Consider the following 24,671-nt stretch of genomic DNA (forward strand, 5'->3'; position numbering starts at 1 on the left):
GTGTGAGGAAGAAGGCAGAGGGTGGGGTGGGGGGGGGGGGGGGGGGACCGGCAGCAGGTGAATCGCGCAGGGATTGTAAAAACGTAAAACCTGCTGCCCGTCACTCACTGCAGCGTGTGAGTGTGTGTTTGCTGCCATGTCTTTCTCACATCTACAGAACATTCAGACCTAAGATCCCGTTCAAAGTCTCAACGCCTGCATGAAGCAGAAACTCACCACGTATCAACCAGACTAGACTATCAGCAAAACTACTACGAGAAATACTCATCATTTATTAGCAACAGCATAACAATGTCATTAAAAAGAATCCACAGACTTATTGTACTTTAAAAGTGTTGAATTACATCAAATGCACACATTCACTTGTATATTTAGTTTTAAACATATTGTCGCGGACTGAGTTTAACTTGGCTGTTGGGCCGCATTAAAAGTTCTGGAGTTCATGGAACGCATCGATCAAGCAGAGATCTGATTGGCCCTCAGATATGTCGCTCAGCCTGTTGTTAGGTAGTTTGGACCAATGGGGTTCAGCTATGGGCCGAATAAGAGAAATGGGAGGGCTGGAGCGGGAGCAGGGGAATATAAAGTTGGGAGAAGCGCTCTCGTCTCGGCGGGAGAGACTTAGGAGTTGCTGAATTAATTGTACGGCGTTTGTTAGGGGTCTGCAGTAACCAGAATAAAGAACCTTAAAAGAGGTTAAGTCTCAGTGTGGTAAAGGGACACTACATTAATGTATGGCTCTTTCGAAATTACATTTAAAAATATGTGGCGTTTATGGCTCTCTTGGCCAAAAAGGTTCCCGACCCCTGCTCTATTCAGTAGGACTATCAGCTGTGGATCCACCTGACTTCTGCACAGCACAACTGATGGTCCCAGCCCCATTTATAAGGTAAGAAATCACACTTAATAAACCTGACAGGGCACACCTGTGAAGTGAAAAACATTTCAGGTGACTACCTCTAGAAGCTCATCAAGTGAATGCCAAGAGTGAACAAAGCAGTAATCAAAGCAAAAGGTGGCTACTATGAAGAACCTACAATATGACATATTTTTAGTTGTCTCACACTTTTTTGTCATGTATATAATTCCACATGTGTTAATTCATAGTTTTGATGCCTTCAGTGTGAATCTACAATGTTCATTGTCATGAAAATAAAGAAAACTCCTTGAATGAGAAGCTGTGTCCAAACTTTTGGTCTACTGTAAATCTCTACATTTGCAACATTTTTCAGCATTTGGAACTTTAACCTTCCTCCTTTTCTGTATGTAAACGTATATGTAATTTGCAATGCTTTAATGGGTAGGTTATGGTGTGTAACGATTCAACAATTATTCGATTTATCTGACCAAATCGATCTGTCTGAGGCAAGTTATCAAATCAAAATGAAACGACCTAAACCATTAAAAATCATTACAAAATGAAATGAATCGATTTATAATCTACAGTGTAAAATACCATTTGGATTGAGGTACATTAGGTTTATTTTACTATAATGTAAAAAATGCATCACAGCAGACAACACACACAAAATGATCAACCATCATTCCAGTCCAATGTGTGGAAACACTTTGAATGTAAGTCATGTGACCATCCAGTGTCTAGAATGTTCTAAGAATGTTACCTTTGGATTATTTATTCTAATTTATTCTATTAGTTTTAGTATAGGCTATTTTATGTATTTATGTATTTTATGTATTTATTTTAATTTTACGCATCTTATTTTCAATTTTATGTTTTTTTTTTTTTTTTTTTTTTTTTTTTAATTTTAGCATCTTATGATTTTAGCTCCAGTGTTTCTTGTGAGGATCTTTTCCTCCAGGGATTGCCGGCTTGGTCGGTGGTTGTTGCTGCAGTTGTTGCCCTTGCTGGGGCGGCTGGGGTCTAATTTTACAGCTTTTGGCTGTGAGGGGGACCCCGGTGTTGTCCCAGTCTGGGTGGGCACTGTGGCGATGTTCCGGTGGCCAGGCTGGCTCCTGGTATGAAAGGATTCCCAGATACTGTTTCCTCACAGCAGAGCCAAGCCATACTTGTTTGTTTGTTTATTTATTTATTTATTTTACAGTTACATAGTCATAATTCATTGTACATGGGAGCCGTGGGTCATGTGGTTTAATGGAGGGGAGTGGGAAGGGTGAAGGGTGGGTTGGGGTTTTTATTGTAATGTTGTGTGTTTACTGTTTTTAGTGTTAAAGCGCTTCGAGCTGCACAAAGTGCATGAGAAGCGCTATTTTATAAATAAAGTTTGATTTGATTTGATTTATTTAGATGTGGAAAAACAACAGCGGGCTGAACTTTAGGAAACTAAAATGTGAATTTATTTAACATTCATTCTGGTTTACTTGTTTGTTTGGACACATATTTACATTACACTTGATTGACTTGAAGAAATCCAAGAAATGTGGAAAACTTCACTTGCACTGTTCAGTACCAGATATTTATCTATGAAACACACTGGTTGAAATTTTGGCTAAAGATGTTCTGGATCCATTTTAGGCCTGGGAATCGGATCGAATCGCTCAGAAAGAGATGACATGGCTGAAGACCATGACATAACTTCACAAGGAAAATGTAAAAAAAACAAAAAAAAAACCAGATCCCACACCTTTCTGCAGGAAGGAACACTTTCTTTCTTTTTGTCAGCTATTGACTCTACAACACCTCGTAGACACTGATACTCATGTTGTAACCCTTGTGCTATCCTAGGCACTTTAACATTGGGAGTTGGGTCATCTAGACCCACTAGACAGTGCTCTGAACCTTTTTTCTTCAATGATTTGTGATCTTCACTGGTGTCCATGGATTACATCAAATCTTTCCACCTTTGTCATCTGGACCCCACAAGAGAGCACAAGGGTTATAGCTGCAGGAGTTCATTAGAACTTTACCTTGGAGTTGTGTGCAGGACTGTTTGCAGAGGGCAACCCCGCCCCCATTCGCATCACCTACAACTGAGAGCTCTCTGTTTACACTCCCGTTAGTGATGTGTCGGTCGTGAATGAAACGGCTCTTAGAGATGGCTCTCTGGAGTAAATGACGAGAGCCTACTTCGTCCTGAGAGCTGTCTTTTTTAACTGTCTTAAGCTGCGTTCCCTCCGAACGGGATTCGCACATCAAATTCGTGTCAGCTGCCTTTCTTTCCTTTGCCATGTGGCAAATTCGCTGATTGACACCTGTCCAAAATGTGTTCATAGGCTTGACGCCCCAGCAACATGTGGGAGGAGCTTCTGCCAAATGATTTCTGCCTGATCGCTACATGGAGTGGTGTCTGTGTTTACTTCATTCACAATGCATGAAAGACGCAGAGGATATTGAGAGATCAGGTTGATTTATTTTAAAAAGCTCTACAAAAACTGGGTTCATGAGATCATTTTGAGATTATTCCGGTGCGGTGAGCTTCACTCCCGCACCAGGAGCTGCGTCTGAATGACAGCCAGCTTCCGCCGTGTCTCTGTGATCCAGTTTGATGACTCGATGACCATGTCAATCCCTTTATGATCACAGTGTACCACCTTCTGATCGCTGCTGAACAAGACAACAAGTTCACTGGACTCAAATGGCCTTCAGTCACCAGATCTCAACCCAATAGATTGAGAAGATATAAATATACACAATAGATAGAAATTGGCATCATGGATCTACAGCCGACAAATCTGCAGCAACTGTGATGCTGTCAAGTCAATATGGACCAAACTCTCTGAGGAATGTTTCCAGAACCTTGTTGAATCTCTGCCAGCAAGGATTAAGGCAGTTCTGGAGGAAAAAGGGGGTCCAACCCGGTACTAGCAAGGTGGACCTCATGAAGTTGCCAGTGAATGTATGCCTGGACTTAATGACCACTCCAATGAAAATGGTGTTTTGCTGTTTTAACATTTTTATCACCTGCAGACTGGACAGTGTGCTTCTTTTAAAAAGGCTGTAACATGCATCAATTTCAAAAAGAAACAATGGGAGAGAATTGCCATTAAACCACATTTTTTATCATTTATGAAAGAAAAAGTAACTACTTTAATGCGGTCACTAACAAATTCAGTACAAAAGAATACATTTATAAAAAGAAAATTTCTGACATTTCACAAAGAAAAGCTGCGTAAATAAATAAGAACCATGAAACTACCTGTTGAGAAATTTCCATCTGAATGTTTTAAGACCACAAAGTTCTGACTGTCTGTCTTCCTGCTGCTGAAAACTGCAGGTGAGGCGCGTCACAGCACCGTGTGGCACAGCGGGCAGGTGTTGTATTTACTGATCTCCTGCTCCAGAGCGCAGTGCTTGCACACGCCGCACATCCAGAACTGATACTCCTGGATCGGCAGGCCCGTCACGATGCATGTGGGCAGTTTGTCCTCTGAGCTAAAAAGATTGAAGCACACTGTGAGCTCCTTAAATCTGCACACATAGAAGCTAGAAGCTTCCACAGGTGTTTGTCGCTGGTACTCGACCCGGTGGCCCTCTTACCTGTCTGAGAGGTCCGCCCCCACCATGCGGCTGTCTTTGGGAGCATGCTTGGTGAAGATCTCCAGGGCCAGATCTTTGTAAAGCTGCTGCTGCTCGGGGCTTTGACCTTCCAGAGATTCCAGCTTGATGAAGGCTCGCGAGCAGGTGCCGAAGGCCCGGCTGGAAGCGGCGCAGACGGCTAGAAGAGAGTAGATCTCCACGGCAGGAATGATGTCCTCGTACTCGCGCAGGTGAAGAGCTGTGAAACAGGAACAAAGCATTTGACTTTTGGTTAGGACCATTTTCATATGACAGTTTCAAGCCAAACGCCTGATGCTGCTAAGAAATCCCAAACCCGGAAATGTGACAAACTTTTCCTGAATTTTGACTTTAGAGAGAAAATGAAACCGAGCGTGTCAGATAAATGCATCTAGACAATAAAGAAAAACACAATAAGAAACCACAAACCACAACAAGAAGCACGTTTCTTATGCACGAGGGAGAAAAGCAAGCGTGACGGAAGACGTCCACCACCCTTCTGCTCTCAAAGGTCTGCTTCTCTCATGCACCTTTTATTAAGAACACAGGTAGGAGGGTACAAGTTCCCAACAAAGAGACAAACTGAACAGTTCATTAGGGGGTGTCGTATAATGAACCACTTGGGAGGGTTTTCAGTTCTAACAGCATTCCTTATCAAGGACAGTGGGTCGTAAACCCCCCCTCATCCTAGCTGGGGATGAGAAGCAGATGAAAAAACACACAACTGTTTCTGAAAAGGTAAAAAAAAATTAAAATGCATTTTAACAAATACATTTAAACAATGATAGTAATAATATTTCTTTCCTAGAGATTTAAACAAGATCAAATGATTTCTTTCTTTCTTTCTGGCGGTCATGGACAGAAAAGACAGTGAAGGCAGCACAGCTTCAGTAATGAAACATATCGTTTCCCTATTTGGTCACAAGAATCTTGTGCTGGAGCTGTTTTATTGCCGATCGTCTTCACGGGTCATTTTTTGGATCAATTCAGCGTCTGAACTAACCCTGAAGGCTGGGGGGTGGAGCTGTTGTGTACCTGTGCGCATGGCGTTCTCCATGAGGCCTGCATAAAGCTGCCTTTGAGCCAGCAGGAAGAAGTGATACGCCTCCGCTCCACGCCAGGCGCTGTCCACAATGCCAGTTTCTGAAGAGCAGGCGTCCACCTCAAGAAGGCCTGCAAGGGCTGATGATACCTACATCCCCAAACCAAAAACTACCATGAACACAGGGGCTTCCACATTCAGTTTGCCACCTTATCTAGACTTTAAAGTCTACTGGAGTCAGAAAAGGGAGGATCCCTCTGCCCCTGCAGTGAAATACCTCAGACTTTCTTCCTTTGGTCTTGCTCTGCTGTGACGTCTTCACCTGCTCCTGATAGTTTTCAACAAGCTGCGCTGCGAGCACGTACAGCTTCTTCACCCTCAGGGGGTTACTCTTCCTCTTGGCTTCATCTTCTGCAATCTACAAACACAGTTACGCTTCCAGCACAAGCCACAGCACAGTTTCAGCTGTCAGGGTTGAATCCCACGTCTCTCTGGAAGCTTCACTAATACATTTCAGATGATCATTCCCGTTCCTCACAGACAAGCACACATAAACCTGATGATCCCAGTTTGCTTATGAGAAGTTCAGGTCATCAGATTTACTGTAGTTTTCCAAAAAGGCTTATTAGCTAAAATGAAGCAAAATTTCAGCTAAAATAAAGCAGAAAGTTGCCTTCCATACTTCTAACTTTACCACTGTAAGACATTTGAAAATATTGTAATGATCAATTGCAAGACTAGCAGAGGAAAGGTCCCATTTTACATTTTGGGTAAGTTTTAGTTGTGAACATTTACGGTATCTGAGAACTGGACTAAGTGACTCCTCCCCCCTGGCGTTCCAAAACAGGAAGTACTCACTGGTTCCAAGAGGCCAAAATCTTATAGACTTCTATAGAGAAATAAACAGCTGTTCCTCAGTCGTTCTATTGGTCAGAAGAACCATTCTGGATCTGATACATTTTATTAACAAATTCTTGATAATCCTCATTATTTTCATGATATTTGATTCCAAGTTATTCAAGTAATAAACTGACAGACGCCTCCATAAAAGTGGGTGGAGCCTGATGGTCCCTACACCCAACAGTCCAAGCATTTGATGGACAGATTCTTCTTCTTTCAAGTGGAAAGGGGTGTGGACTTCCAACAAGCTGATTGGCTAGAGTGGTTGCAATAGAAATGTGGACTCAGACTTGGACCAAACACTGCTTACTGAGGATTTCTGGCTCCAACATGGCCATATCTGTATCACGAAAAAAAATGATTTATGTCGTTGGAACCAGAAGTAAACTATTTCCTATGGATGAATCACTCGTTCTCAGACACATCAATGGTCGTAGTTGGTTTCAGTTGTTTTTCAGGGTCAAACAGCTGCAGCAATATTGTATATTGAATATATATCGTATATTGCAAATGTTGATATGAAGCGTTTTCTTGGTTTACAGAGATGGAAAAGTTGGAAAAATGTCAAAGTGGATTTAAAATGCAATTAAAAAATGTTTTCTGCTAAATTTAAGTTGATAGACTTACTTTAAACATCAGCTTTGCTGCATCCAGGAAGTGATGCGCTTTCCGGTACAACTCCACCGCCTCAAGGACTTTATTCTTCTCCAGAAGGTGGGAGGCGTATTTAGAAAGGAGAGACTTAATCTCCTTCATGTTGTGAGTTCTTGCCAGTTCCACAGCTTTGTTCCACTGAGGAGAAAAGAATCCAACATGGAATTTCCTTCAAAGGTTTGAAAAAAGGCAAACTACAAGACTACAATGTGACCAAATAACATTGAATAGACATTTGACATGATTTCGTTTGCTTCTGGCTGTTGGCTTTTTGCTAAAAAAAACTTCAAATGATCTTTCTGTTTTAAAGAAATGCTGAGGCAGCTGGAGTTTTGCGTCGGGGACAACTACAAAAAAAACATAAACATGCCTGTAAACACATAAAACAAACTTTATGCTTATCATTTAAAACACAACTCTACACTAAATTATACATTAAGAATAAATACATATTATTCTTACAATCATATTATATATCAATTTGTATTATTGTTGAACAACATGTATTTTTAAACATTTAATATCCATTTGAATAATTTTGTCACATTGAATATGTTTATAGATGAAATAGTATAGAACCCAATACTGATCCCTGTGGGACACCACGTGTAATGCTTATGGACTATGATATGTATGCTCCTTTTTACGCTGGGCTGAACAGCTAACTTTAAATCTTTGACGTTATGAGGAAATGTGGAAGACATGTCTTTATTTAGGACATTCAGGATTACAGCTTCAGCCATTGATGTTGATCTCTTCACTCTGAGTCCATCAAGACTTGCATTTATTGTGTGTTCCAGAGTAACTAGTCATTAACAAATAGTTTCTCTACAAAAATAGCAGAGAAATGTTATAGTGTGTAATGCTATTAGCTTATGTCTGCTTTTGGCTTAAAAATCATTTAAATAAACTCTTCCTGAGTTAATCACAGGTAGAGCTTTTCTTTTGAATCAAAGTTATTCCCTGGAAGCGTCTTGTTGCTGAGCATTGTTCACAGATCAGTGTGACTGATGAACACTGTGGATCTCTCAGAAACACAGGTGTTCTGCCGGCTCACCTGGTTCAGATGGACGCAGGTGTCAATAGCAGCTCTGGTCTGGTTGCAGTTCAGGTAGGCATTCACAGCCTGCTCACACATCCCCACGGTGGCATACATTTCTCCAATGTCCTGTTTCAGTAAATGAAGTGTTATTGGTGAAGGAAGAAGGGGCATAAAGGAGCATTTTCCGTCTTAGACGGAATCCAGAAAGCTCCTCCAGAGAACATCGGACTCACTGATAAAAGCCTGTGATTCTCTGGTAGCTCGGTGGCCAGCCTCTCCAGGCCGGGATAGTCCTCCAGCATGTAGTAACACTCGGCTAGCCTCTCCTGGTTAAGGCCCTGCTGGTAATACTGCACCGCATTCACCCTGGGAGGAAAAGAAAGGCAATGAAGAGGAAATAGTTAACAGGTATTCTACATATTCATCATTCACCGTCACATTCCCACAGAAACTCTTGCACGGTTTTTTATGCTGCAAATTTGTTCATTTAAGATTTTTTTTAAGAGAAAAGAAGCTGAGAGACTGAGATAAGGATAAAGATGAAGCTGTGAAAAAAGTTCAAGGCTAAAGCTTGTGCTACAAGACAGTTGCTAAGACATGGCAGGGAACTGGATGACCTTTATTTACAACTAAACAGGCAAATCAATCAAAAATAAAGGTAAAAATCAGAGAAATAAAAGAGGAAACTCTTTCTGGAGATGACCATTTTGAAAAAAGTACAGACTAAATCATGAAAAATAAATATAAACATAGTTTAAAAGATCTTTAAAAGCTCAACCTAAAGCTGATTGATCAACCAAACACGCCTTCATCAAGCTGACATTGAAGAACTTCAAACATTTCAATTAAAAATGACTTTTGCTCTTTCATTTTTTAAAATAAGATGAGGTTTGGTGAACATTTAAAGAAATCCACCCAACAACAAATACAAACAGCTGGCTGTGACACAATCACACTGTTGGTGGTTCAAGCAGGGCCAGCGTGCCCATCAGCAGGGCAGCTTGGCTCATGCCGCCTTTGATCCCAGTGGAAGGGGGCATGTAGATGCAACAGTCCCACCATGAGGCATCAGAAGGCCAACACGTCAAACGCTGATGTGTCATTTCACAAAAGAAAGCCAAAACTTTCCAGCCTCCTTAAATAATCTCATTGTCTTTGATGAAACTATGAACCAGAGGAGGAAACTCACTTATGTAGTGAATATGTGCAAATAAAACTGACACCAGCTGATATGTCCTTATGATGAAAGCTAAAAATCATTGTATCATTCATCATAATACTGCAGCTCCAGTGTTTAAACTCTTTAGACCACATGTGTCAAACTCAAGGCCCGCGGGCCAAATGCACCCCCCCCCATGTCATTTCATGTGGCCCGCAAAAGCATATAAGTTTTTAATTACTTAAAATAAAAATAAAATTTGGTGTGTATTTATTCATATCTAGGGAGAATCCGACTTGAAATATCAGATTGGACAACTTAGGACTTAAACACGGTCCATAACCTAACCTGACAGAATCTAATGTAAAAGGATTTATGCTGGAGGAACAAGCAAACACATGTTTTCTGTAATGAGTTATTTAACATTAACTAGTTACATTTATATTTCATTACATTTAGTTACATGTATAAGTTATATCTGGCCCTTTGAGGACAGACACTATGCTGATGTGGCCCTCAGTGAAAATGAGTGTGACACCCCTGCACTACACTATCGCGTAACTTTTCAACCGTTTACACAAATAATTCCATCGTATCCTGAAGCAGAGAAAAGCCTCTTTGTGTCATTATGCAAAACTTAACGTTAGTCATGTGTTACAGTATTGTGTAACGCCGCAAAGCCGCGTCAGAATCAGCTGACTCACGCCGATCGCCTAAACAGTGGAAGAGTCACGGTAGGTCAAAGTTCATGTGCTGTTTAGGCGACGTTGACGACATCCCGGGTCTCAGAGGGTTAAACATGTTGGATGATCACGGTAGACATTGTTTTTATGCCAAACATACAACATCTGTTTGCTTCCAACTCCCAGAGAAAGAAATGTGCCAAATGTAATGAAATACCACTTCTGTCTGTCGGCGAAGTAGTCCCCGATGGCATTGTAAGCCTGCTGCAGCAGAGCATCGTCACAAGCCCCGGAACCACTTTTCAGCAGCTGCATCACCTTGAACCAGTCTCCCAGCTTGATCCGAAGGTTAATGGCAAGGTCACTGCGGAGACACAGAGCATCATCTCCAAAGACGGGAATCAAACTTAGCAGATAAGAGCCGAATCATCTGCTTTGGCGTACCTGCGATCCATTTCCAGGTACATGCTGTCGGCTTCCTCAAACCTGCCAAAGTAGGCTGCCACTTCAGCCTTCTTCATGGGTTCACTGTGCAGGTTGCCCAGGCGCTTGACAAACTCAATGCCTTGATTGTCTCTGCAGTGGACGAAAGCCTGTTCAGCAGTCTTCAGATCCAGCTTCTGAAGGGCTGCTTCCGCCAGCAGACGCCTGCAAACGACAGCGGACCAAAAAGCTTCAGCTTTGGTTGACAGCGTCCACATGTGGAAGTGTAGACTTAACAAGAGCTGAGTGAACGTAGAGATGATAGCCACCCAAAGCAACAGGCCTGATGTGAATGGGAGCAGTTTTACGGCTGCATTTACCAGAGTCTCGGATGAGGATTGTCTTCAATGAACTGCGACGCGTCTTCGATGCCGACGTTTTCTATGAGAGCACGGCTGTCTCTCAGGGAGCGGATTTCAAAGTTGATGAGATTGTCTTTGTTTGGCTTCTCTGGGTTCTGCAAGGCAACATTCTGATCATCCTCTCATGCTGCCTTTACACACATAATCAAATAAAAACATGGCAATTGGCTCGCATCACTAGAAGACTTTGTAAGGGTGGCATAACACCAGAAACTGAGGCCGATACAAATGAACGGATCAAAAAAATACATTGTTTTAATATTGTTATTATTTTTATTTCATTTAAAAATATCGCTTATGTTATTTTTGCAGTGCTTAAAGAAGCTTGTATTTCTTAGTCTTTGTCAATAATAATATTGATTCAAAAATGTGTGTGTGGGGGGGGGCAAAGCTTTTTGCTAAGGGGCAGCTGCCCTCCCTTGCCTCCCTGTAGCTCCGCCCCTGACCACAATGCATTGCGTTTTAATGATTTTTCATTTAAAAAAAGTATTTAAATACATTTTTTACAAGTCATCTAAGTTTTCATCTTCAGAAGGTAAAAGGTTCATATTTATAGATTCTTACTTTGGGAAATCAGTGACATGATACTGATAAATCCTGTTAAAAAAAGGAGTGAGCACGGCGTCCAAATTACTTAACATCCAGAGGACTGGATAGTCCTGCACTCCAACGTCTTTTAGGGCTTTGGGAGAAGTGAGGGATTCCAGATGTTTAGTAATAAAGGTTTACCTTCATGATTTCATCAAGTAAGACAGATTTGATTTCCAAGTCTTCAAAGTTGCAGATGTATCCAGAAGTTTGAATGGGTTCCTGTTTTGACAGAAGCAGCCAAAAAACATCCCAGAGTTTAAACAGCATGCAGGAAAGGTTTTCTCAACATTTTTGCTTTTTACTCTCTTAAAAACCACACTTGAGTTTTCACCTCTGGGTCGAGGTTCCTAAAGACGTACATCCTTGTTTTTTCCATCATGGCAAACAGATCAGGGTTGTCATTCGCCCACTTCATGTCCCAAACGTCTTTGCGCTCAAACTTGGAGGAATCTGCACTCCCCCTGTTCGTGCCGCCGTCTGAGGCAGCACTGACATCCAGGTCCAACAACGTCATCACGCCCGCGATGTCGATGATGGCCAGCCGGCTGCCAGGAAACACAGTTTGCGATAGAAACTGTAACAAACGTCTGACCTTCTTTTATTTAGCAGAATGAAGATCCGTCCTAACTGACATGAAGCTGGACCAACCTGGAGTTGCAGTTCAGAGATAAATAATAGGCTCGATTGCTGGAAGTGTACTTTTGCAATAACGCAACAGTTGGAAGACTGTATCTGTGGATGCTGCCAGACTCACGGCCCTAGAAGCACAAAAAAACATTTTTATACGATAATTTTCACAGTTAGATGAATAATTTCAGTAAAATTGGAAGCCATGTACCACAATGAGTGTTTTATCTGTAGCTGTAATGCAACAGATGGGATCTTGAGTTGACTGGATTTTAAAAAAAAAAGGAAAATAGACAAAAGAGACACATTATTTCATTTGATTATATCAGAAATAATATTTTTTACCATCTGAGTTTAAAGTCCCACTCTGATCATCTTTTGATTTTTGGTAAAAATGTTCTCAATGGTTATTTTCACTACGAGTATGCAGTTTTGAGCCAAAAAACAAACAAACTGTGCCGTTTACTAGAACTTGAGTTCCCATGAGCACACAGCTGTTCAGTAGACATTCAGTAGAGTTGTGGGTGGGACTACTGGTGCAGAGGAACCCCACTCCACCCAGCGTATTTCCTAATTCACCAATGAGCGCTGGGTGGAGGACTGTCACGCAGGAAACCCAGGTTCAATTCCTAGGACACGCAATCCACTGCTGGACAGCCTATTTGGAACTATATGCCTCAAAAATTCAGGGTCATGTCAGAAAGGTCATCTGGGCTAAAAACTCTCTGCCAAACTACCTGTGCTGTGGCGACTGTTAACGGGATACGCTGAAAGATGAATAACATTTATTGTCTACTGATTCACAACATTTTGAATACAGAAATACTCAAAAAAACAATTTTGAGGTAAGTTATTTTTTTATACAGTGGGGCAAAAAAGTATTTAGTCAGCCACCAATTGTGCAGGTTATTCCATTTAAAAAATGTGAGAGGTTAACCATTTTACAATCATGAGAGACGCAATGAGAAAACCCCCACAAGAAATCAGATTGTCTGATTTTTAGAGAATTCATTTATAAATTATGGTGGAAAATAACGATTTGGTCAATAACAAAGGTTCAACTCAATATTTTGTTATATAGCCTTTGTTGGCAATTACAGCAGTCAAACGCTTCCTGTAAGTTTTCACAAGGTTTTCAAACTGTTGCTGGTATTTTGGTCCATTCCTCCATGCGGATCTCCTCTAGAGCAGTGATGTTTTGGTCCATTCCTCCATGCGGATCTCCTCTAGAGCAGTGATGTTTTGGTCCATTCCTCCATGCAGATCTCCTCTAGAGCAGTGATGTTTTGGTCCATTCCTCCATGCAGATCTCCTCTAGAGCAGTGATGTTTTGGGGCTGTCGCTGGGAAACACAGACTTTCAACTCCCTCCAAAGATTTTCTATGGGGTTGAGATCTGGAGACTGGCTAGGCCACTCCAGAACCTTGAAATGCTTCTAACAAAGCCCGTCTTCATTACCCATGCAGTGTGTTTAGGATGGTTATCATGATGAAAGATCCAGCCTCGTTCCCTCTAATGCCTTTGCTGATGGAAGGAGGTTTTCACTTAAAATCTGACGATACATGGCCCCATTCATTCTGTACTTTACACGTTAAGTCGTCCTGCTCCCTTTGCTGAAAAACAGCCCCAAAACATGATGTTTCCACCCCCATGCTTTACAGTAGGTATTTTGATCCCACAGGGTGAGATCTTGCAGGGAGCCCCAGATGGAGGGAGATTCTCAGTGGTCTTGTATGTCTTCCATTTCCTAATATTTACTCCCTCAGTTGATTTCTTCACACCAAGCAGCTTTCCTGTTGCAGTTTCAGTCTTCCAGCCTGGTGCAGGTCAACAATCTGGTTTCTGGTGTCCTTAGACAGCTCTTTGGTCTCCAAAGTGGAGTTTGGAGTGTGACTGTTTGAGGTTGTGGACAGGTGTCTTTATATAGATAACCAGTTCAAACAGGTGCTATTAATGCAGGTAAGCAGTGGAGGACAGAGGATCCTCTAGGGAAGAAGTTACAGGTCTGTGAGAGACAGAAATCTTGATTGTTTGTAGTTGATCAAATAATTTACTAATAAATTATTTAAAAATTATACAATGTGACTTTCTAGATTTTGTTCTCTCATGTTGTCTGATGTTGTCTGTCATAGTTAAGGTAAAGCTCTGATGAACATTACAGGCCTTTTTCATCTTTTTAAAAGGGAGAAGTTGCTCAATTGGTGGCTGACAATACTTTTCCCTGACTGTATATCATGGGAAAAAATCCACAAGAACTTGTTAAAATCCCCATTTTCATCAGAGTGGGTCTTTAAATGTGCCTAAAAGACTTTATCAGAGAAGAAACTCAAGCTCCTCTTACTGTGAAGGCTTTTGAAAAATCGGAAATGGCGTCACCGGTTCCAGATGGGTGGATGTCAATGTGATAGACACTATGGAGACGACCAGAGAAAACACGTGAGAAGCAAGAAAGAGCGAGCCGGACAGACAGAAAGCCACAGATACGACCCATAATTCCACCGCAAAAAAAGATCTGGCAGAGCAAGAGACCACATCCAACAAGGCTAGAGCAGATGAGAAATTGCTTTTCACGGTCAGACGTACGCTTAAGGTGCCATCAGCTGACTTAGCTGAGCCGGGCTCCTGGTTTTATCTCTTTCTTAGTTTCATTTTCTTTTGTCCATTTGAGATTCACTTTGGATAATAAATGCAAATGCTCTAAAAATACTCACTTCTCCTTTCCTCCCTTCTTTGTTCTGGCCACTTGGTTAATTCCCATGGCGGTCAGCTTCTTTGCCACTCTGTACTGCCACAAGTAGAAGGCCTCTTTGGACGCGGCAATGACGTGTGTTTTGGTCATGGTGACAAACAGAGGCTCTAAGTAAAGAAAGTACACAACAAAAATGAATAGGGGGGCAAATACTACTGTTCTGCGGTAAAAAACACTTTGACAGTCATAAACGGTTAGCTATCCGCTTTAAAAAAACACAGCTGTTTCTTCCCACATTTCTTTAACGAAACAACAAAGTTTTTAATATTATAGGAGGCCTCGCGACCCTGGTGTGCACCCTCACACTCACTTCTTTCTGAAATACACACCAAAATCACCACATTTACATTTACATGATAGAAGAATGAGACTCACCAATGTCGATGTATTTTGAATCCAGGGGGGTTCCAATGGAATTGCACAGAATCAGAACATACTGTAGAAAACAACAAACAGCAGGGCCTCTTTAGAACACACATCAAGATTGCTCCAGTTTTAAGATTTGAGACTTTAGGTAGGACATTACCCGAGCAGAACTCCCAGTCTCTAACCCAGCATCCTCCTGTGTGACAGCAAGTTCAACAAGATTAAACCGGCATGCAGGGTCAAAGTTTGTCATGAAACCGGCGTGCAGGGTCAAAGTTTGTCATTAAACCGGCATGCAGGGTCAAAGTTTGTCGTTTGGCCATGCATTCCAGGTCGTACAGGGATAAATGTGTCGTTCTTGAGACAATACCAGGAGCCTCTGCAAACTGTCTGCAGACATTCTCCAGGGTGTCCTGCTAGTCCCTCATGAATTATGGCTGAAAATGCTGATCACAGCAGGGAGGTGTCCGCGGTCACACCAACAGCAGTCAAATCATAGACTAAAACTATCGGGAGGATTTTCTGGAAAGTTGTAGACAATATATGGAAATAATTTGAGGAAATTCATTTAACACAGATTACGGGTTTTCTCTTTTAGGAAGGTCTACGGAACCCGTGTCCTGACATTAAGATATAAAAATATATCTTGTTCCCACAGATTAATATCTTGTTCCCACAGGTTATTATGTCGTTCGCACGAAATACTATTCCGTTCCCACAAGATACTATTGCGTTCCCTCAAAATACTATTCCGTTCCCTCGAAATGATTAACTCGTGCGAACGCAATAATTATGTCGTTCAAACGCAATAATTAATCCGTTCGAACACAATAATTATTCACGTCATAAGTCATTCAGGCAGATATGCTCTCTGTACGCCGGCAAAACTAAGCCGCTTTCAGCGGTAACTTCCGTGTCTCTGTGACCCATATTCGTTCAAATAAGGAACATGAAAAACAAAAATGATCACTTTGTTACTGTCTCAATGAATATAAGAAAAATATCAAAAGATTTATGATAACTAGGCTGCTTTGTCATACGAAAGCTCCTGCTAGGCTACTACTAGCGCCGCCGCAGAGCTCTTTGATGTATGCCGGCATTTGGTCACAGGAACACGGTGATTGGCCAGTGATTGGCAGCAAAGCACGCTGGGAAACGTGACGTAGTGCTTTTGTTGTTATGCTACGAGCTAAAGGTAAGTGCTTTAGGCGAAGCAGCCTGCTTAATATGATATTTTTCAGATTTTCATCGAGAAAAAAACAGATCGACCATTCTTGCTTTTATTTTTACCCCTATTGAATGCTCACAGAGACACGGAAGTAGCGGCAGGAAGCGGCTTTTGCAGCAAGATGACTGAGGAGGGCGTACCATCAGGATGTGAATGAACGTGAATACGATGGATGCTTTTGTGCTTTTTAAAATAAATAAATCTGTTCTCTAAACATCCTCCGTGTCTTCAATGCAATGTAATGAGACACACACAGACAGAAATGTGAAGGTATCTGCTGTAAATATATGACGTAAATGAATAACAGGATCAATGATCGGCTAGTCAGTTAGCATGTATCCTTATAGCCTTCGAATGTAAAGCAACTGACTGCTAAAGTTAATAAAAGACAAGTCCTGAATATTATTATTCCTATTCGACCCTAAACTACAATATCAGCTGTCTGTCAATAGACCAGCCAGTTGCCCAAATGCCGGCATACATCAGAGAGCTCTGCGGCGGAGCTAGTAGTAGCCTAACAGGAGCTATCAATGACAAAGCAGCCTAGTTATCATAAATCTTTTGATATTTTTCTTATATTCATTGAGACAGTATTAAAGTGATAATTTTTGTTTTTCATGTTCCTTTTTTGAACGAATATGGGTCACAGAGACACGGAAGTTACCGCTGAAAGCGGCTTAGTTTTGCCGTTGTAGGTACCGGATGTTCTCGGGTTGCCGGATGTTCTCGGGGTCCTTCGGGGTCCTTCAAATGAGTTATATCACTAGAGGAGACATCACGTGGTTCCTCATGGGAGGAGAGCACCGCCATCTTGGTGAGGTCAAGTTTTGAAGACCAAACCACATTTATAACATTTAATAAAGAGCTCTGTTTTTGCTTTCAATCACTTCATTATATGAAAAAGAAGAATGGCTTGAAATTGCTTAGTTTTGTTCAGAAATACAAACTTCACGAGTACCCCTAACTTAACTAGTATTAGACTACTTAAATTTTTTCTATGTTCCTTTATTTTATTTTACTTATGTTTTTATTTATTTGTGTGTTATGTTCATTGTTTCTTTTTTTCCCCTCTATTCTTTATTTTCTATGTCAATATGTTATATTTGGCAATGGTGACTGATCTTCGAGGCAATATTGATTACATCGTTATTGTTCGTTGTTAACGTTAATGTCATTGTTAATGTATGATACCACAATTGTCAATAAAGTTTTTAAAAAAACTTAGCGACGTTAACTCATTGGTCGTGGCAACTTACAGCCAATCAAATAGTGTGACGTCATCATTGGTCGAAGGACCCCGAAGGACCCCGAGAACATCCGGCAACCCGAGAACATACGGTACCCACACCGGCGTACAGAGAGCATATCTGCCTGAATGACTTATGACGTGAATAATTATTGCGTTCGAACGGATTAATTATTGCGTTTGAACGACATAATTATTGCGTTCGAACGGATTAATTATTGCGTTTGAACGACATAATTATTGCGTTCGCACGAGTTAATCATTTCGAGGGAATGGAATAGTATCTTGTGGGAACGGAATAGTATTTTGTGCGAACGACATAACCTGTGGGAACAAGATATTAATCTGTGGGAACAAGATATATTTTTATATCTTAACACGGGCTTCGTAAAGGTCAAATCAGGTCCACTTTATCTATTGACTGTATTAATGAACTGGACTGAGTGACTCCTCCCCCCTTGCATTTTAAACAGGAAGTAGCCACTGGCTCCAAGAAGCCAGAATCCCATAGACTTATATAAAGAAATAAACAGTTGTGACTCAGTCATTCTATTTGTCAGAATATTAATTCTTGCTCCGATACAACACAAACACACGTTTGAACATAAAATGTATGAACACGTTTCAGTTTACTTCATTATAATTGGCTTCATTCATTTGATGTTGTGCTCTGAGTTACCAGTGCTGAGGGAACCATTGTTGCTGCTGCTGGAATCATCAAGTCAGGTCTGAAACAATGCATGCCAGTCAGCAGAGGCCTTACATTCAGCAGGCAGCTAAGTGGACTAAATCATCGCCCAGGGGACTAGAAATTATTTTGTGTTGCTTTACTTTAGTTTCTATTTTGATGTTCTTTATTTTCATTCATTTGTGTAAGTTCATTCACAACAGGATGGACATTGGTTTAGCTTGCTGCTGATTGGCTAGAGTGGTTGCCACAGAAACAATGATTCAGACCCCACTCGGACCAATCAATGCTTGCTGACCATTTCTGGCTCCAACATGGCGACGTTCGTATTGAGATAAAATGGAATTTACTTCATGTAATTGGAACAGGAAGTCAGCCGTGTTCTATGGGTGACGTCACACTCACTCAGTCCAGTTCTGTATACAGTCAATGATGAGATGTGATCCTGCCAGTAAATCCTGTGAAACTCCAATCAGCACACCCTGTCAGGTTTGCTTCTGAACTCCTCAGTGAATCATTTTCTGAGAGCATCAAACACATGACTGACGTCTGAAGGCAAACAGGAATGGAGCTCTGATGCATTCAGTGTGTTTGTGGCTAAACAGAGCTGTGGTTTGGTTTGGTCTTTGTGTCTCCTTTTACGCTTAGAAATCTAAGACTTAGACAGGTGTTATATGTTTTGGAGTGTCTGTGGTAGACGGGGATGTGCTGAGGACCTTTTTAAAGTTGTCAGAAATGTTGCCTTTTACCAAAGTTGAAAAACACTGGAAAGATTTTAGGACTGATGTGGATCCCGTCATAAATCAGTCAGCAGTACGTGGAGAGGAGACTGCATAGAAGTGGATTCTGGATGTTACTGCGCCCCACTGGATCCCAGTTTGATGAGCTTCCATGAGGCTGTTGCAGGTTCTTTTCATACCTGAAGCTGCGTTTCATCTGCTTTGCTGGCCAGGATGCAGAAGTCTCCAGAAGTTGTGACAGACAACAAGCTCTTGACGTATTTGACAAACTTCTCGTTGTTTTTAGTTTCCCAGAAGACCACGCAGTACTCCTGGCGCTCTGGCTTGGTGTAGGCGTACACCACCGTGCTGCAGCAGTATCCCCACTGTCAGCACACATGAACAGGCTGCTGAAACTCATCCAGACTTCCAGGAAGTATGAGAGACGGGATTCCAAAGCTATCAAATTCAGCCAAACCGTTGTAAACTTTATCCTTTTACCAACTCTAACACTGGTACTTGGTTTTAAACATGAACTCTTTTTGAATACTTCAGTACTATTTTATCCATGTTTTACAGTGTGAGCAATATGGTATTAACCTTGTAATCTGGTCTTATGTTGGCGAAGTAAATATAGGAATCCACAGCCAAGGCAATCCGCAGTCCTCCCCCCTCCCAGGCAACCCCAGACATTTGCTTTCCAGGCACCTTGAGAGTTCTTAGATGCTGCGCAGAAACAGGAAATCAGAAACAACCGTTTTCCAAAAGCTGAGCTGGAGTCCGAAATTGTGTCCGACTGCATGACATAAAAAACGTGGAGCACCTCACCTCCCCAAAAGGTGTGTAGAACTGGACTACGTTGAACTCTTTGTCTTTGGTTGAAGCTCTGAGGAAACCGGCCACCGCTAACACGCTGCCACACTGGTTCCACTGGATGCTCACCACGTTCATCAAAGTATCGATGCAGACTGGATCTGCAAAGGAAGACATGATCACCCATCTATGAAATCAGCAAACATGTCAGGATCTGAAGCGTTCAGAGGCCTCACTGTCATCATTCTCATAACGCATGATCTGGCATCTCCCGTTGTCGAAGCAGATGGCGAGGCACGGACAGTCTGGCCTGACGTAACCCCTGGTTCCTGCATACCACTGAATCCCAGCTATACTCACCGATCCAGCGGCTACGAGACAGCCGATGGCCATTTTCATCTGAAACACCACACAGAACAAAACAGGCGTAGTCATTTATGCATTATATGCATCACTTCAGTCGGCTGTAGATGAACCACAGCGACGGATATGTGTGGTTTTTCTGCTAAAAGGCATTTTCATGTATAGTTTTAAATGCCAAATGAATAATAAATATTTAGATTCTATCCATTTAGGTAAAAGAATGGGACTGTATCACATCACTACAAAGTTAGTTGAATCTTTTATGTATCAAATTGTGGACCATAAATGGGGATGTGTTTCATTTTATGTGAGAGGGAAAGATACAGAGCCTTTCTAAAAAGCTTCCTGACACCATAAATGGATCTACCAATCACAATTTCCTTGACTCTTTCTGCTATGTTGGTGTTAGACACTCACTATGAAGTTTCCCTGGTTGTCATAGATGTGTACTTCCCCGCTGGCCATCCCAAAGAGGAGGATCTTGCTGTCAGGTGACCATGCCACATGAGCGAGCTGGCTCCCCTTCAGCTCTTTTCCCCAGATCCGGTTTCCTGTGTGCGTCAGACCAGGTTTATGGAAAATTCCATCCCCTGGAAGCTGTGATTCTCTTAAATCGACCGTACCATCCACGGATCCGACAATCACAGCTCCGTCTTCGTACACAATGCAGATCTTCTGACCATCGGCGTTCCAGCTCATGCTTCTCACCACTGATTTGTTCCTGTTGTTGATCATCTCCTCATACCAGGCGCCTCAAGAGGGAACAAGCGGCTAAAGACTTTTCCTTACAAAGAACCCAGAGTTTGACTTGGACAGTGCGACTTACCTTTGTACAACATCCACACGATGATGAGTCCGTTCTGGTCACTGGTTGTTAGCTTCTCATACTGCTCATTCCATGTCACCACTTGCACTGCACCTGTTGGTGTTTTCCGCCATGAAGCAAAAGAACCTTTGAGACCCGCTAAACATTTGTGCACAAACTGCTGCAAATCAAAAGTTTCACACAACCATTCCATACATTCAAAAACACAACATCTGGCTAAACTGAAGCCCAATGACATGCAGGAATCTGCACAGCAAAATGAAAGCTAGATATTGAAACCTTTTTCTGTTCCCAAAGCAAACAGAAAACCTGACCTTTCATAGAGAAAATCCGACAATAAGCAACTTTACCAACTCACTATTAAGCTAATTGTGTCACACCACCCCATTACACCCCATTACACCCACCGCATGCTCTCCCATCATCTAATCCCTGCTCTCCTTTCCTTCGTCTCTCATGACGTCATGTGATATCTGGGCACTTGGAAACTTGTTTTTTAATGGTTTTCCTCGTGTTTTATCCCCGCCCGGCTTTGCCAAAGACTCACCTCTGTGTCCCTCTAAAGTCTGGTTCATGGATAAATTACTTGGTGCAGCAAGACCTTTGAACCTGACATCATCTGTGGAGAAAGGACACATGATTGTTGCTGCAATTGTTAGTCTAACACAGGTATGTCCAAAGTCCGGCCCATCTCTGACAAATTTTCCGCAGGCTCCTGTCAGAAAATGAATAACCTGTTGCCCAGAGCACCTTTAAAAAGTGTGGGTACGATTTCTTGACTGCACTTGTCTAAATGATGTTTTAACTCGTAAACCTGTGGCAACACTGCCGTCCGACCTTTCAGAGACACTTTTTCACTCACTTCTAAAATGTCAACTGCACATAAAAACAAGAAAAGTTGACAGCGAGGGCCACCGCTTCAAGAACAAGTGGAAATTGTCATATTTTTTCAGTGGAATTTGAAAACAACTGCATCTGCCGGATATGCTAAAGGCACTAGACGCACTACCAGACAAGAAGTGAGAACTACGACACGATACCTGGGACCGGATGATGGAGGATGATGTCATTTTGGTGGAAACATCTTTAGATGTGTTTCTATTTTTTGTGAAGAAAACAAATATTTAATTGTCATTTCTTCTTTCTCTTTCAGCTTTTCCCATCAGGGTTCACCACAGCGAACAAATCGCATGGTAAACTTGGCAATGTTTTGTGCTGGATGCCCTTCCTGACGCAACCCTCTCAAAGCATCCGGGCTTGGGACCGGCACAGAAGTAGAGAAGGGAACAGGGAGCAGCCCGGAGTCGAACCCTGGTTTCACAGATGGAAGGCGCCGCAAACCAGCACGAGCTAAACCGGTTCCATTTAATTGTCATTTAATGTTAGTAAAATAGTTCAAAGAATGTCAGGCCGCATGTTTGGCCCTGACACACTTTGACCTCTTTGCTACATGTTTGGACACCTCTGGTCTAAGACTTTCATTCTAGTCAGCAGCAGAGGACAGGAACTATCTCCATGTCATTTGATCAGATAACAGTAGAAAGATGGATTTATGTTTTGGTTTTTGAGTCCTGGGCTGCACAGTGGTGCGGTGTGAAGCTTTTAGTTCAAATCCCAAACTGAATTATGCCAAACGAATATTAAATATATACATTAAGTCCAATTAGTTAAAGGTTCAAAGAATTGGACTTGTAGTGCGTTGCCACAAAGTTAGTTGAATCTTTTCCGTATTGATTTGTGGACCACATATGTAGATGCGTATCCATTCATGTGAGAGGATTAGATACTCATCCCTAATAACATTTGTGTTGTTTAAAAATGGTGCAAATGTGCTCCAGTGGGACGATCCTATAGGTTATAAAGGGTGTCTAATTTTAAAGGGAACTAAGATGACCTTTTGTCTAAACTAAACAATGATTCTGATAATTAAAAGAAATGTTTAGTTTTCCTTAATATTTCTGGGGTTTTTCTCCTTTTTTCAGTTTCTTGAATCCATTTCAACAAAATCTACAAGACATCTTCTGCAGGGGAAATGAAAGGGAGAAAAACTCATGCAAAGAAAAGAAATTCCACATGTTTATGCATAAAAATAACAGTTAGATGAATATGAGTGTGGGATGCTTCAATCTCGGGTTCTGTTCACAGAGAAATCACTCTTCTGGTGCAGAGGACTGCAGACCCTTCCTCCCCCTAAAGGATCAGGATGATGTGGAGCAGCAGGACTTTACCTGACTGCGTCTCCAGCTTCAGCACCTTCAGCAGACCGTCGTCACCTCCACAGGCGATGCAGCCCTGGTCTTTGTTCCACGACACGCATTTCAGATGGATGTTGTTCGGAATCGCGATCTGCACAGACCCAAAGCCGGGCTGGACGCTCCTTCTGACGACAAATTCACTGATCAGGGCGTTGAAAACTTACCTTCTTGCTGAGGTAGATGAACATGGTGACCGTAAAAGGAAATATTCACGGTCTATAGTCAGATTTAAAGAGGGAAAACGGCATGAATCGGTTTGTTAGAAAAAAGCCCAGAGCGTTAGCTTAGCCTTCCTAGCATAGCCCGTTCACCATGTCAACAAAACTACAAAACTGAGCAACAAATTGAAATTCCGAGGATTTAACATTTACGTTCATATGTTTATTTTGAATTTGACGCTCAAAGAGCATCGACATCTGACGTTTTGTTACTTCAGTTGTCAGACTGAAGCTTGTGGAGTTTTATGGCTTTCCTGCGGTCTCCAGTAGCAACCGTAAACCGGAAGTCCCTGGTGATGATGGTAGTTGTAGTTTATTGAGCCATGAAGTGAAGGCTTTGTTCCTCTGAAAAAGTTGCTAGTTTGTATCCTCTGTTGTTTTTGAAGTTTTGAAGAAAAACTGTAATAATAAAAAATATAAATATTAAGAAAATCCTCATAGGTCTGTGGGTTTAGTTCTTCAAACTATAAAAGTAGAATGTTTGCAAACGGGCTTTATATTAAGGTGACACTAGTTCTGCTGTTTAGCCAGTGGCGGTTCTACACTAACTTACTCCCTGGGCGAGTACCCAACCCCCCCCCCCCCCCCCCCCCCACACACACAAAATTTGACAACATCCTGTTGTGTTCCCTATCTTCTATTTAGCCATTTTACTCAAAAAATGCATTTTCTTTTTCTAGACTCGTATTACGGGGGGGGGGGGGGGGGGGGGGGGGTCACACTCAGTCACACAGGGGCCTAAGTTAAAAACACGCTTAAGGTTTTGGGCCGAAGAAGAGAAACATTAACTGAACACACTAAAACTAAACTTTTAAACCTTTTAAACTGAACTTTTTGAACATAAATATGAATAAAAACAGGAACATTAATCCAGAGTAACTCAAGTTAAACCTTAAATAACTTATAATATTTTGCTCTCCATAGAAATATATTCTGTCAAAATGATACAAATATGAACATGCTGCAGAACAAAACAAAGAAAGCCTGGAAATAATAATAATAAGAAGAAATAACAAATCAATTAATTCCGTTTTCTTTGCTCTTTTACCATTTTTTAGAGCCTTTTTTTAGAGCTGGACTCCTGCATCATTTTTAGCAATAATTTCTTAACGTGTGACGTCCTGTGTGTGTCTTTGTGAAACATATCAGAGGGATTAGATCTAAAAAAAAACTTATTGTGATT

General features: G+C 41.6%; 1 protein-coding gene across 1 annotated transcript; it reads right to left on the reverse strand.

The window, feature by feature from the left end:
- Positions 1–3,309: 3,309 nt before the first annotated feature.
- wdr35 (WD repeat domain 35) lies at positions 3,310–23,779 on the reverse strand. The gene is made up of 28 exons (XM_011490795.4): positions 23,435–23,779; positions 23,244–23,361; positions 21,563–21,634; positions 21,016–21,108; positions 20,813–20,941; positions 20,607–20,740; positions 20,063–20,225; positions 19,842–19,987; positions 19,614–19,739; positions 19,214–19,399; positions 15,293–15,328; positions 15,142–15,202; positions 14,729–14,873; positions 14,359–14,428; positions 12,229–12,282; positions 12,039–12,148; positions 11,722–11,935; positions 11,529–11,609; positions 10,758–10,894; positions 10,399–10,602; positions 10,172–10,318; positions 8,346–8,478; positions 8,128–8,238; positions 7,044–7,208; positions 5,794–5,934; positions 5,510–5,666; positions 4,457–4,694; positions 3,310–4,351 (listed from the first exon to the last, which is right to left on the reverse strand). Exons 1-28 carry the CDS (start codon positions 23,456–23,458, stop codon positions 4,204–4,206), a joined length of 3,543 nt encoding a protein of 1,180 aa, XP_011489097.1. The 5' UTR covers positions 23,459–23,779; the 3' UTR covers positions 3,310–4,203.
- Between the last annotated feature and the right edge of the window lie 892 nt (positions 23,780–24,671).

This window comes from Oryzias latipes, chromosome 22 (genome assembly GCF_053564925.1).
Source record: "Oryzias latipes strain Hd-rR chromosome 22, Olatipes_Hd-rR_3.1".
NCBI classification, from domain to species: Eukaryota; Metazoa; Chordata; class Actinopteri; order Beloniformes; family Adrianichthyidae; genus Oryzias; species Oryzias latipes.

Bases quoted from the DNA above. Each gene is read 5' to 3' on its own strand.
- wdr35 (XM_011490795.4), bottom strand. From the start codon at position 23,458: ATGTTCATCTACCTCAGCAAGAAG. The intron at 19,988-20,062 runs GTGAGGCCTCTG...CTTCCTTTGCAG, and splicing joins GCGTTATGAGAATGATGACA to ATCCAGTCTGCATCGATACT. The intron at 14,874-15,141 runs GTGAGTCTCATT...TTCTTTACTTAG, and splicing joins TTCAAAATACATCGACATTG to AGCCTCTGTTTGTCACCATG.